We start from the raw sequence: 14,684 nt of genomic DNA, 5'->3' as shown, positions 1-14,684 counted from the left end.
CGGCCATCTTTGGCCTTGTCGTTCCACTTGCCTGCCGCAGCATGTCTCCGATATCAAAGCCCATCCGAGGCTTATCAGGCTTAATCTTTTTAGATTTGCGACCCATGGTGTGTTCACCGTCTCGTGGGGGGTTCCCCAGTTGTGAATAGCTCGATTTTAGGGTCTTGTGAGGTATATTTGTGGGTTCCTTGGTAGGAGCTCAGAGAATGTGCGGCCATTCAGCTCGGCTGCTTGGCCCCGCCCCCGTTATATGTGATTTTTAATATTTTACTCAATAGTGTGAATGCCAGAAAAGTGTTGGTTCACGCTTACGCTGTGAAAGCATAATGGCGTTGTAGTTCTGCAACATCTGAGGATACTCATTTTGATCACTCAATGTTTACAAGCTATAAAAAATAATGCACGGTGGCTGCTATGAACAGTTGCATCTGGCCTGGTTTTAAATCATACAGGATTATTTACTAAAGTGAATAAAAATTTAAAGGCAAAAGACAACCATCTAATTTTAAAGCTTTAGGAAAAGGCATGTAAATATAATTTGTTCGTATTTACCTGCTTTTTCTTTCTTATGCTTTCCACGCTCCATTCTAAACAATCAGTGTTGTATCCCTAGGAATGCGTGAAAAGCTCATTGGGCATACCTGCAAGATTTACACGTGCAGTTGGAAGATCTCTTCACCTTGCAACATCCTGACAGCGGAGAAGAGAGGGAGTCTGATCACGTCAGGTCTCTCTCTCCTGCTGCTGCACAATGATGCCTTCTTTCTGTCATTAGTGGACTGGTCTGAAACTGAGATGGGTGGTTAAGAGGAGGGTGAGGGGGTTGAAGAAACTCCCCTAGTTGAGGCATACCCAAAATTGCAATCTAACCACGTTTATAGCAAGTGTATAAATGTTTATTACATACATTTCAAACTTTATCTTGCTTCATTTTGGTTAAAGGAACACTTTAACATTAGGAATACAAAGATGGGGTTTTGTCCAACGCTTGGAATCCTCATTCAGAGCTTGAGGATGTCCAGCGTCGTTTCACAGAGTTAAACTCCAGGAAGTGTCTCTAGTGGCTGTTTGGTAGATACTAGTGGATGTCTTAGTACTGCAATGTAAACATTGCATGACTAAGGGGTGCAAGAACAGTGCACACAGACCACTTCAATGAGTCCCTTTAATATATTTGTTTAAAAGTGTTTACTTGCTGATTTAAGAAAATAATTGGCAAGTGATAAACTAACAGAAGTGGCAGGTGTACTCTACCTCAGGTGCTGTGCTGTGTGCAGAAGTCGGCATGCCCAAAGGGAGAACTTTAGAGGCTGTTCCAGGTGAAAGGGAGAGGACTTGCAGAGGCTGCAGTTCACATGAACTGCAGCTTTATCAACTCTCTTCAGATATACCCCCACTGAATGCATGCATGTATTCATTGTGGTATATCTACTAAACATTGAATTATATACAATTGAGCAGTGGAGTGTGCCTTTAAAGGGACACTATAGTCACAAAAACAACTTCAACTTAATGAAGCATATTGGGTGTATAGATTATGCTCCTGCAGTCTTACTGCTTAATTCTCTGCCATTTAGGAGTTAAAACACTCTGTTTATGCAGCCCTAGTCACAACTCCCTGCATGTGTCTAAACACTCCCCGTAAAGAGACATCTAAAGTTTATACTTCCTTTATTGCAAATTCTGTTTAATTTAGAATGTCTTAGCTCCTGCACTGTTGATAGCATGCTAGACCCTGCAGGAGCCTCCTGTTTGTAATTAAAGCTCAATTTAGAGAGCAAGAGAAAAAAAACGGCTAACGTAAGTTAACATTTGGTTGAAATTTTTTTTTTTTTTTTTTTTTATTCTTTATTTTTTACGTGCTTGAGAGTTACATGCATTCTCACTTTGCCACACCAGCAAAAGCAAGACAGGTTTTAACATTAAGCTGAACAGTGGTGGCATATAGGCAATACTGGTGCACATTTTTTTGTTAGGAATCAAGATTGGTACACCTTTAAACTTTGATATAGTCTGAATATAGAAAACAACAAATCAATTAGCTAACAGGCTTGTTCATGTATGTGATTAGCTTGGCAGGGTATGCTGCAATTTTTCTATAAGTACACAGGACAATGCCATTACATATGAGAACTTTGCTTGTATGTCATGGATTTTTCACACACGGATGCTTACTAAAGTAGATTAGAGTAATATATATAGCATGATGCTGGACACTTTAAGACACGCTAAAGGAATTCTAGTTGAGATTGACAGCATATACATGAGGGTATGAACACTTATTTGTGAGTAAGTGTGGCATAGACCTGTAGGTAAATGCACAAGTATTAAGGACCACTCTAGGCACCCAGACCACTTCAGCTTAATGAGGTGGTCTGGGGGCCCTCTAGGATTAACCCTTTTTTTTTTATAAACATAGCAGTTTCAGAGAAACTGCTATGTTTATACTGAGGGTTAATCCAGCCTCCAAAACCTCTAGTGGCTGTCTCATTGACAGCCGCTAGAGGCGCTTGCGTGCTTCTCACTGTGAAAATCACAGTGAGAGCACGCAAGCGTCCATAGGAAAGCATTGTAAATGCTTTCCTATGCGACCGGCTGAATGCGAGCGCGGCTCCTGCCGCGCATGCGCATTCAGCCGATGACGTCGCAAGGAAGAAGGAGAGGAGGAGGAAAGCTCCCCGCCCGGCGCTGGAGAAAGAGGTAAGTTTAACCCCTTCCTCCCCCCAGAGCCCGGCGGGAGGGGGTCCCTGAGGGTGGGGGCACCCTCAGGGCACAATAGTGCCAGGAAAACGAGTATGTTTTCCTGGCACTATAGTGGTCCTTTAATATACAGAAGTTGCAGCAAGATAAAACTAATGTTGCTTAAAAATGAGAGTGCCTTGAGAAGTCATGGATCTGCTAAGTTGGAACATGCAAAATTAAACAGTAATATGAGGGAGACAGAGCTTCAGTCCACTGATCGTTACAAAGTCCCGTAAAGTGGTCAGCTGCACAGGTATGTCCCCAGCTCCACATAACTCACGGCCCATATCCTTTCAGCCTATGCCCATAGGGTTTACCGGAGTGTCCAGCATGGCGGTGGTCTGCCAGTCCGTGGCTCTCCCGCTTGGGGAGTGGATGCCTAGGCCCGGTCTGCAGGGGGGGAGGCCAGGGGGTGGCCCCATGGGTTTCTCCTTGTGGTTGTGGGCTGACGGTAGTGCGCTGGTGTTTGTTACCTCGCTGCAGCTGTGGGTAGAACATCCACCGTCGGCTCGTTTTCTCTGCCGGTAGTTTTGTTTCCGCCGCTTTCTCCTCTGCAGTGCTGTCAGGTTGGTGCGGGGTATTTGTTGGCTTGTAGGAGGTTTCCCAGGCCGCTCCCCGTTGCCAGCTCGGTGTGTCTCGCCGGGCTCCGCTGCCTGCTTTGCCGGTTGAGCAGCATTGTCCAAAAGCCGTCTAGCAGGGCCCCCAGGGTGTCCGGTGTAGCGGTCGTAGGGCCTGCTGAGGCAGAGTGCGACAGTGACAGGCCTCGTGTTGCTGAGCCTGGTGCGGTCGCCATCTTGTGAGACTCCTATCCTGCGCTTGTGTAGCTCAACTTTGTTTTACGTGGCTGCGAGGTTTGGAGCTGGGTTCGCCGTCTCTCCGTGCAGCACGACCGGGAGGTTTGAGCCGCCTTGTTGGCTGTGAGCGGGAGATGGGAGCAGATCCTCCCTTTGCCGTCTGCACTCATGGCGTCCGCCATTTTAGGTGTGGCGGGCGGGCTCCCTGGCCTCAGTTGCCGTATCGCGGTCAGGGCCACAGGGTGAGGACCGGGATCACCCCCCGGTCCAGAGGGGGGGGAAATGGAGCCGGATCTGCACCGATCTGCACCTGTGGCTGGGTTCCGTGGCGCAGGATAGTGGGGCAGCGGCAGTCCGCCCCACTCACCGCAGGAGAAGGCCCTGGTTGGGGCAACATGTTTTTCTCCCCCCGGGGGACTGAAGCACGGTGAGCCAGCCTCTCCCCGGGTCCAGCAGTCTCTCAGCTCCGGGTATCTGCTCTGGCGGTCTGATTTTAGGCGGTGAGACCTGGTTTTAGAGAGTAAATTTCAGTGAATTGCAGGAGCTGCTCAGGCTTGCGACCGTCCAGCTCGGCGGTCCGGCCCCGCCCCCTTGGTTGAAAAATGTAACTTACTTTTTTTTTTTTTATGCAGGCTGTGTCAGTCACAGCTATGGGAAGTGTAGCTAAGACTGCATAAACTGAAACAAAATGAATTTAAATGAATATTATAAGGTGAAGAACACAAACATGTATTCCTGACCCTACAGTGTTAAAAACACTATCTAGCTCCCCCTAGCCGCTCTATATTTAGTAAAATCTTACTGGTATTCCAATCTGCTGGTGCTGGGTCTGCCCCTGATCTGCCTCCTTGGCTGATCTCACCAGAAGTGATGATCTCAGCCAATCACAGTGCTTTTAGGAAAGCATTGGATTGGCTGTGATTGTTAAGAAGGCGGACGGGGTTTAGCTAAACGCTGCCCTTGCCATTCGGCATATACTACGAAAGATTCATTGAATCACTGCATCTCTTTCACTGAATATCGCCCCAGAAAGCACATCTGTTCCTAGGGAGCAATGTAAACACTGTCTTTTCTCAGAAAAGACTGTGTTTACTGCAAATAGCCTGCAGGGACATAGTATAGACACTACAACCACTGTATTAACCTGTAGTTGTTCTGGTGACTATAGTGTCTCTTTAAGTCCTAAATGGCAATTAAATTGAGCAGTGATACTTCAAAGGCATGATCTATACTAAAATACTAAGATTAGTATTATTATAGTATATTATTATGAGTGTTTAGTTTGTTTGTGTGTTCATTCTTTCTCCCACCCCTCCTTTTCTGGTTTAGTTTGCATATTTTTTTTTTTGCTTCTAACCATTGCTCCTAGATTGTAGGGAAATTTGTTGAATCCTTATCCATCCATTTATTGTGCCTAAATAACGAACAATTATCTGACCAGCCATTCAATGTAGTGACTCTAAGTTGGCATGTGTTGATTTGTTTGGTTTCTTTTTTTTTTTTTTTTTTTTTTTTTAAGGGTCATTCCTGATACTCAAGAGGATGATATAAATTGTTACAATGCTTTGGCTGGTTAACATGACTTGATTCTCAGTTTCTTAAAACACTCTATTTATTATTTGTGAATAATGTCGAGTGGACATTTTAATGAAGGGAAACGTTTAATATTAACATTACTCTGAAAAAATGTACACTGTAACACAAGACCACAAAAAAATGTTATGTGTGCTTAGATGAACTTCTACTTCACATTATTATTATTTTATTGTTTACCGCTGTACAGTGGGATTTATCACATTTGTTCTTGTATGTCAAATGTAATATAAATAAATAAAATGCAGTTGTTGTTTGTCATAAAGTAAAATGCAAAGTTAAAGGATCAATTTCCGGTGTTTTTACACACAAAAGATTGACATAGTCGTGTGCAATTGTATCTGTTAATATTATTTGTATATATATATATATATTTTTTTTTAATGCAACTGAAGAAAACCTAGTTTTGGCAGCTCTTTTGTAGCCGTTGTGATTGGAGATATCAATGAAGAGTGCTCATGAACTGGCTTAGAACAGTTGGTCTGTTTATAAAAAAAAAAAAAAAAAATAAATACATTGGTAATTGAGGGGTTAAAAGAACTTTGGCTTTAAAAGAGTAAGGCAGCTTCTGTTGTGACCGCACTGGATACAAAATGAAGCCACATCCCCCTGTTTTCTTTTTTTCTCCCTTTCCTCCTCCTCCTCCTCCTTTTTTTTTTTTATTTTATTTTTATTTTTAAATATATAATGTATCTGCCAGGACCTGCGCGGCTGAATTTCATTTTACAATAGTGGCAAATGTTACATAAGATCAAAACATGATGCCTGGTGTGCAATCTGTGGGCAGACCCCCCAAGCATGACAGGGAAGGACCTATTTGTCAGGAGCGGAGGGTGTAAAGAAGCACAATCAAAATATGTGAATGGGAGTTGGTAGGAAGGTTTTTTTTTTTGTTGTTTTTTTTTTTTTTTTTTGCAGGCTGTAGGGAAGGCGAAAGCATTTTTTTTATCGTAACACAAGCAGTTTTTCAGAGGTTGGAATTGGCTGCAAGCCATCTCTGCATGGAGTTTGCAGAAGGTGGGTACAGCATCGCTCTAAATACGGAACTGCAGAAACGAAACGTACATCTGTTTTCAAAGAGTTATCTCTCCTCCCCCCCCCCCCCCCCACCTTCATTATGATCACGGTTTGTTATGCTATTTATATCCTTCTTCCTTCTTTTTTTTTTTTTTTTTTTGCTCTCTCTTTCCGAAGTGGAGTGTTAAAGTCGTCTGTCCAGGGCAGAGTTGATCAAAGTGGATAATCTCGCAAACGAGGGATTAACTGATGCAAGCGGGCCACATAAGCCTTTCTGAAATGTCATTTGAGTGGCTTGGCCAAAGTTCAAAACCAGATGGGTGTTGAGTGTGCCGTTAACTCCTGTGAAATGCGGATGCCTGCAGGAACTGATGGATTCAAGACAAATGCTTGTTTTGAATCATTGGTCAAAGGAGTGTGCGTGTTTACTAGAATATTCACTAATCTGGAATGGAGGCCGGAGAAAATCTGTGATCTTCCTGGTTTATTCCTATGATCTTGCAGCACGTGTTTAACCCCTTGCAGAATAAGGGTTTCCTTAATTACTGCTTTTTGGTTGTTGATTTTTATAAATATTCCTGCTTCTTGTATATGTACAAATGTTATTCAGATGCTGATTTCTTACACTATTTATACAGCCATGCTAAATAGAGTAAATTCAGGAAGGATAAAGATTTTATTTTAAAGAATTACAATATTCTACATAATGTTGTACGTATTGCTTTGTAATCCAATCAAAGATTTTTTTAATGTAATTGAAGCGCAAATATGCAAAGCGTTAAGCAAGGAGTCAAAACAGATACATGTGCATATGATTATATGTAATATAAAAAAAAAATTACGCCCTTATGTCCAGTACTTGCCATATTCTAATTTTATGGTGTGTGCGTTGTTTTTTTTTGGTGTGTGTGTGTGTGTGTGTGTGTGTATTCTAATAAAACCAGGGCTCGTACTAGGTAGTTGTTGTGATAACATTACTTGCTAAGTGATGTACAAACTGGGAGCTTGTTCATGTGACTAATTCATAGTGTATAAATCATGTTATTAGAAGTGGTAACAGCCCCAATCACACGCAGGTATACTTCCACATAATCGTTTCTATTTGTTGTTTGAGAGAACGTTTGGTTACATAGTTTAGGTACCGAACCTCTACAAGGGGTGTGTCATGCACACACAAGAACGCAGTCTTCTTTTTTTACATGACTTAAATGGCTTAGAGCACGTTGCATGCATACATTTTAGAAGACTCAAGAGCACATTTTTACACTGTTCTAAATTTTCTTTTTAATTTAGTATGTGCAGTTGCCTGGGCACGCCATCATAATGGTTCAGTATGTCAGCATATTGGAGTTCAGTCCAGTCTAAGCATATAACATGTATCATTCTCTTTATAATAATGTGAACATTGCCCCATGGTTAAACTAAAGAGAGCAAGGGTTTATGGAGAATTTAAGATAATTTGTAAATGTTCTCGTTAAATAATTAGTTGCAAGTAAAGTAATCTGTGACCCAAAGACATCATCAAATACAGGCCGCCTGCCTTGGTAAAGCTCTGCTGTGCCTCTATTGCAGCATTCAATAGTTAAGTTGCCAAGGAACACATTTGCTGGAGTATTTGTTTTTATTACTATTATGATTTTGTGACATTTTTGCAATTCCTTTAAAATGCAAACCACGTGTCAAAAATCCTTGACATTTTTGCTGGACAAAAGAGACTTATAGAGCGGTGTACCTAGTATTTCCTGATGTTTTTAAGTCACATGGTCTGCCTTTCCTTTTTATGCGACCAATTTCACACTATTAAATTTTAGCTATAAATCTTCTTCATAACCACTTGTGCTACCGATCCTTAGTTTACTTGATCTAGATTCATGTTTGTTTAAAAGAAGTCAGTTGGTTGCAAGGTTCTGCAGTCATTTTTTGCTGTCTTGTTGATACGTGTTCAGAGCTATTTTTTTTTACCATGGAAGTTCAGTGCTTATTAATATATATATATATATATATATATATATATATATATATATATATATATATATATATATATATATATATATATATATATATATAAAAAAACAAGAGTTACCACAAGCTAATAGTCCTTCAGTTGCCTGCATTTGCATTTATTTCACTATAGAACAATATTACAGCTTGTTAAATATATGAATACTTAATAGCATCAAATACCAACAGTATTGGAGAGTCAAAGGTCACCAGCCATTTTAAATCTTTGAGTTTTACATTTCTGCATGTAATCTGTTATTTTGCATCACCACCTGTGTTAGTCAAGTCGTTTGACATCATTTTGAAGTGGTGACAAATGCTTTATTCAAAAAATCAAAATGGGTGTCATGATACATTTCTATACTGCCTTCTTCAGTATAGAGACCATATAGCATACATGACGACACGTCTTCAAATAAGTTTGTTTGTGGACATTACCTCTCTGCATGCAATATAACGCTCTCGTTCATCTGTGGTCAGAACAGGTGCTTAATTTTGCCTGTTTATAAAATCGCACTGGGTGGTCCTGATAAGCCTTTGGTTGCTTTAGCGATATGTTAAAGGGACACTATAGGCACCCAGACCACTCCATCTCATTGAAGTGGTTTGGGTGCAGTGTCCCTGTCCCCCTTAGCACATCAATGTAAAACATTGCAGTTTCAGAGAAACGTGTTTACATTGCAGTGCTATGACTGCCTCTAGTGGCTGTTTACAAGACAACTACTAAAGCCACTCCCTGGATTCTAGCAGACTCTGAGTCCTTTAACCCCTTAAGGACACATGACGTGTGGGACATGTCATGATTCCCTTTTATTCCAGAAGTTTGGTCCTTAAGGGGTTAAACGACGCTTGACGTCCTCACGCTTTGCATGAGAACAGCCAGCGTCCTCAAAATCCCCATTGATTCAATTCATTCCTATGGGGAAAGCCCAGTGCATGAGCAACTGCGCATTAAGTTCCTTTTTTTTTTTTTTTTTTTTTTTTTTAACCCTGTCAGTGCCGAGAGGGAAGGGGCAGAGTAACACTTCAGTGTTCGGAATAAAACTTTTCTGCAAAGAAAAATGCTTTCTTATAGACACATGCATTTTTGTTGAACTCTACTTTAAGTGAATCAATAAGTTTGACAATATTTTTTTTCTTTTGAAGCATTTAGTTGCTTTTATACACTTGCGTTATACAGCTACTGACAGTAAATGATGATGTAGTGCGAAAGACAGTCATACAAATCCAAGCCTTTCGGCTATTATCAGCATGTTTTGCTAAAGAGGTGGTATACGTTGGATCATGTGAAATTCTATTCTTTCTTTAAAGTATTTTTGGTTTTGAGGTTTACCAATGGTTTGCATCTTTATCATACTCTTTGATACTTGTAGGTCTGCACTTGTAGGTTCTGTTTTACAGATGACTGTGTTTTTTGGATTTTTTTTTCTTCTTCTTCTGAACAGAAAGTCTTCTTTTATCACCCACTAAATTGATCTTCCACGGCCTGTCGGCAATTTGACGTTGAGCTTTTGTATTTCAGCATTGTACTGCACAGTTGATTTTTTTTCAAATCCTTATGTTCCTTATGTTGCTTATTGATTTTATTCTGATATATCAGCCTTAGGATATTCTGTTTTACGGTCATTGTTCCTTAATGGTAACAGTAACTCCATTCCTAAAGTTGCCTCTTGTCCGTATACTAACAATATCATGACACAAATGTGGTCAAGAAACATTTGGACAGCCTATAGTCCATTATCTGTTGGCTCCTGAAGTAAACAGGTTAAAGGGACACTATAGTCACCAGAACAACTACAGCTTAGTGTACAGTCCCTTCAGGCTTTTTTGCAGCAAACACTTTTCTTTTCAGAAAAAAGGGCAGTGTTTAGATTACAGCCTGAGGATACCTCCAGTGGCCACTCCTATCAGATGGCTACTAGAGGTGCTTCCTGGGGCAGTGCTGCACAGTGTGCAGCACTGACGTTAAGTGTATCCACCTTCTGCATGGAGACACTGAAGTGTCCTCATTTTACTATATTTAGGAGGATAAGGGGAGCCAGAGCCAGAGCTAGATGGTGTTTTTAACATTATAGGGTCAGGATTACATGTTTGTGATCCTGACCCTATACTGTTCCTTTAAGTGTGAAATATTTTTACAATTCTTTATAGTTTATGAATGCAAATACACTCAGACTGAAGCCAAAAGGCCACACTTTACTCTCTTAGTCAATTCAGAACCAAAGTACCGTAGTGCAGAAAGTAAGCTTATGTTACTGTCCAAGTTCTTATGGACTGTGCTATGTAAATGGTATGCTGCGGTGACAATAATATGGGTGAATATTCCCATTGGTGGAATAATGCATGTCTTTATCTCTAACCTGCTAAATGTTTTTGAATTTTAACGCTCATATATATTTGCATTTTTATCTGAAGCCAATTAGAGCTCCAATCATGTCATGAAGCATGGTTTTCTTGTTTTACAAGTTTGCCAGGCTCAATCCACTTATGACTCCAGCTTATGAGTCAACTTGTGCAAATGTGGGGATATGGACCCAATTTATGCAAAATCAAGCACAAAGAAAAAAGTGTATAAAATGTGCTCATAGTGACCTAAATTAGTTTGCATGTATCATAGCAGTCTTTTCACTAGTACAAGCCTTTGGTGATGTTAGAGTATTTTCTCAAAACTGTGGGCAGTATGCAAATATGTAAAAAAAAAAAAATGCCCAAATAGCTTTTTAGATGCTTTTTACTTACATCAGTGTTGGTGCCATTAATATAATCTCACTTTAGAACCAAAGCAAATATAGAAAGATTCTAATCTGTTTAAAAATAAAATAAGGTAAATAAAGAAGCTGTAAATGCCAGTTTGGCTGGCTGGCTTGGCTTACTAAGTATTAGACATGGTCTATATTAGATTAAATCTGCTATCTTTTATGTTTTGTGTCTTTGTGATGCATTCAAAGTCCTACCAACTGATGTTAAACGTGCAGAAGAAAACGTGTTTTGTAGGACTGGCTAACAGTGAACTCTGTTAAACATGTGCTCAAACACTTTAATTATGCATGCAGAGTGCTTGTGGTAACAGGAATATCATTCTGTTTTATCTCGCTTAGGCGATCTTCCTTGTAGCAGCATTTTGTGTTCCTCTGTTAGAAGCGGTACTGATAAAAGGATGTCCCTTTATTAATTGCCACAGGGCTGGTTTGAGGACTAGTGTTTAAGTGGATTGTGCTTTCATATCGCTGTTTTTAGCATGTACTATATGCGCTTAAATAGCATAGTTACATTAAAACTGATTGGTCTGGTATTTTTTTCATTGTGTATAACAAAAATGATGCAGACCCCTTCAGTGCATTCTGGAGTGGCATGCTACCACGCATCGTAAACAATGGGTGGCACTAACCAGGGACGGACAAGAGGCTCGTTTAAAATCTGCCATATGGACGGGAGGCACCAAAGTTAGTTGCAGATGGGAGTCAGGAGGCATAATTGCCCAAACGCTTACCATGCTGCGATACATGCAAGTGCAACACTTCTACGATACTATGCGCAATAAGGAACAGTTGCACAGGGACCTCACTCACGTGGTTCGAAACAAGATGCGACAGAGGCTCCTCGCTGGGTAAACCGGTATCCACCCTCTACCAACACCTGCTGGTGGGACATCTGTCGGAGAACAACACCTTCCGCAGACAGTGGGAGACACTTCTGGACACCACCTTCACGGACCAACAATGGGAGGGTGCCATGTTCTGGCAACATAAAAGCTCCATAAGCACCCATTACCAGGAAACAAATTACAAATTAATTACATCTTGGTATAGGACCCCAGCGCTGCTCCACAGAATCTTCCCTACGACGCCCTCTACATGCTGGAGATGCCTTGAGGAGAGGGGCACGTTAACCCACATATGGTGGGAATGTCGCCTTATAGTCCCGTATTGGGAAATGATTAGGGAAAACATAGTCGAAATCCTGGGAGACGCGACGGAATGGTCTGCGGCTTTGGCCCTTCTACACATTTCAAAGCTGTCGAGGACCATGTATAAAAAATCTATCCTACGTCATCTACTCAATGCAGCCAAAGCCCTGATTCCGCTATATTGGAAGAAAACGGAGGCGCCCGGAATTCAGGAATGGATTCGTAGGGTTGAGGACATTCAGGGTGCGGAGGCGATTCAAGCCGCATTAACTGGCAGGGAGGACAGACATGTAGAACTGTGGCAGCCGTGGTTCACGTTCGTTTCCCGTGACAGATAGGACACGCATGAGCGAGCGGGAGAGCGAATGGGGGGGGGGGGTGACGAACCCCGCGGATCATGACCAGGACTGCTTACCTCACTCTATCCTACCCTGCCTCTTGATGGGCTAGGGGGCAAATCCTCTAAACCTTCTATTCCTTCTAAACCTTCTGACTCCTCTCCCTTTTCATATTCTTCACATTCCTCTTATTCTTCTAACTCTTTTCTCTTTTCTACTACGTTACCTGTGATTTCGCCTACACATTTTTCACACAAACGAGCTCACGGACACGACAACCTCGTGCTCTTGTGGAAAACATGCATCCTAGCTGGGACCGGTTAGAGAACGCACGGACAGGGGGCATGACGCTCACCTCTCTCGCACCTACGCTGGCCTTCACTGCAGACACGGAGACCCATACATGCAGGATACACCCGCGACACGCAACACACTCTGAATTGGTCCAGGGTTATACACAGTGAAGCTAGGCGGTGACAGGTAGTGATGCATAGTATGATGTACTACTTGTCGACCCATGTGCTTGTGTTTGAAACGGCCGGTCTCTTCCAGTCCGGTGCGGTATTGTTTGTTAATCAATATACTGAATATCTATAACCTTTGGCGGTTATGAAAATTGAGGACCTGCGAGTCCTTATTGTTGCCAATATTTGTACTGACTACTGCCGCATCTGACTTCTTGACACATCAAAAAAAAAAAAATGATGCAGACCCTTTTGTTTGTTGTTTCTTCTTCTTACGTATTTCATTTTCAACTACAGGCACCTTGACTACTTTATGTTGAGATTAAGTTGTTATAGTCCCTTAAATCTTTACTGTAATACAGTAAGCTGTAGTTCTGGTAACAATAGTGTCCTATTAACTATTTGGGTGACTGGCCCCCCTCCAGTCGCATGGGAAAGGTGGTTTCTCCACAGCTGGCCCCCGCCTCCATTACTGAGATCATCAATCAAAAGTTCCTTCCTCTTTGGGACCCAGTTATCTCATGTTGCTTTAATAACTCAAATACCAATGTTTTAATTGTCTGACATCTTTAATAGCTGACACAAACTGCCCCATCCCCATTCTATGACTGGCATTTGTAATATGGATTTTAATTTAGTGAAATCCCTTTTTCATGTGTATATTTGCGTTTATACATTTTATATTTTCTGATTAATTCTGAGATCAGAGACATAATAATATCCTATTAAAAAAAGATAAAAGAACATTTTGCACATTATTGGATTTGATGTATTTTTGCAAATAAAAATTCTTCACCATGTAAAGTGATTTCTAAGCATTTCCTTGCTAAGGTTTTATGGTCTCTGTTTTTCTTTTCACAGAAAGAAGACACGGTTCCTCCAGCAAGCAGCCCCTGACACCTCCTTCCACGTCAATGTGTTCCATCTATTCCACTGTTGCAAAAAGCAAAACAGGCAGCGGTGGCAGCACCACCACCAGCACACGGGCGTCCGGTGGAAGCAGTGCCTCATCCAACTCCAAGCTGATGAAATCTCCCAAAGAAAAGATTGGTGGAAACAATAGGTCAATGCATCCCATGCAACAAAACAAAGTCGCCCAAGATAAAATGTATGCGCTTAGTGTACTTTTATTCTTTTATTTCAAATGGCGTGCATGCATTTTCTCAGCCGTCTACTATAATGATGTAATTCTCCAGCAGAAACTAGACTTACTGGATGCTCCATTACAATATGAGGTGTACTAAGGCAAAACCGTGTCTATCCTTGGGCCTGCAACTATTATAAACAAATACATTTAAAGGGATTCGTGCTGTTTAACCCACCAGTGTGTACACTTACAAAAATAATAATCTACACACAATAATATCATAGTTACCAAATATAGTTATGAAGATTTCTGACACAAAATGTGTCCTATAAATATATATTGGGGGGGGGGGGCACATTGTTATGTAGTATGAAAAGCATTCCGTATAGAATTAATCTAGATGGAAGTGTGTGTGTGTGTGTGTTTTCTCAAAGTTAATTAATAAATACTTACCTAAATTGTGACTGTTCCATCTAGATTAATTCTATATTGAGTGATTTTCACACTACACTGTAACCTATTATGGCTGACTTAGAATTATTTAAACTTTAGTGCGAGAAAAGCTAGATGGCCAAATTCGATTGTGAACGGTCTAGAAAATGTTTTGTGGGTTATAATACACTCTACATTCAATATCCTTGTGTGCTTTTTAAAGCAGATAATCATGCTAAATTATGTAGGATGTTGTTTATAAGAACAACCTAGCCTTTTAAGTGTTAAACTTATTTTTTTTTCTGAATA

The 14,684-nt window shown here is 41.0% G+C and overlaps 1 protein-coding gene across 5 annotated transcripts in view; it reads left to right on the top strand.

The window, feature by feature from the left end:
* The window catches only part of ATXN7 (ataxin 7), a 136,870-nt gene that overhangs the window by 76,358 nt on the left and 45,828 nt on the right, over window positions 1–14,684 (top strand). For all 5 annotated transcript variants that reach the window (XM_063426834.1, XM_063426833.1, XM_063426835.1 and 2 more), the window contains one exon: window positions 13,718–13,964. In XM_063426834.1, coding sequence (XP_063282904.1) covers window positions 13,718–13,964 — 247 coding nt within the window. The remainder of the gene's footprint in view (window positions 1–13,717; window positions 13,965–14,684) is intronic.

Source organism: Pelobates fuscus, chromosome 7 (genome assembly GCF_036172605.1).
Source record: "Pelobates fuscus isolate aPelFus1 chromosome 7, aPelFus1.pri, whole genome shotgun sequence".
In the NCBI taxonomy this organism is placed as follows: domain Eukaryota; kingdom Metazoa; phylum Chordata; class Amphibia; order Anura; family Pelobatidae; genus Pelobates; species Pelobates fuscus.
This window is presented reverse-complemented; position numbering and strand designations above follow the sequence as displayed.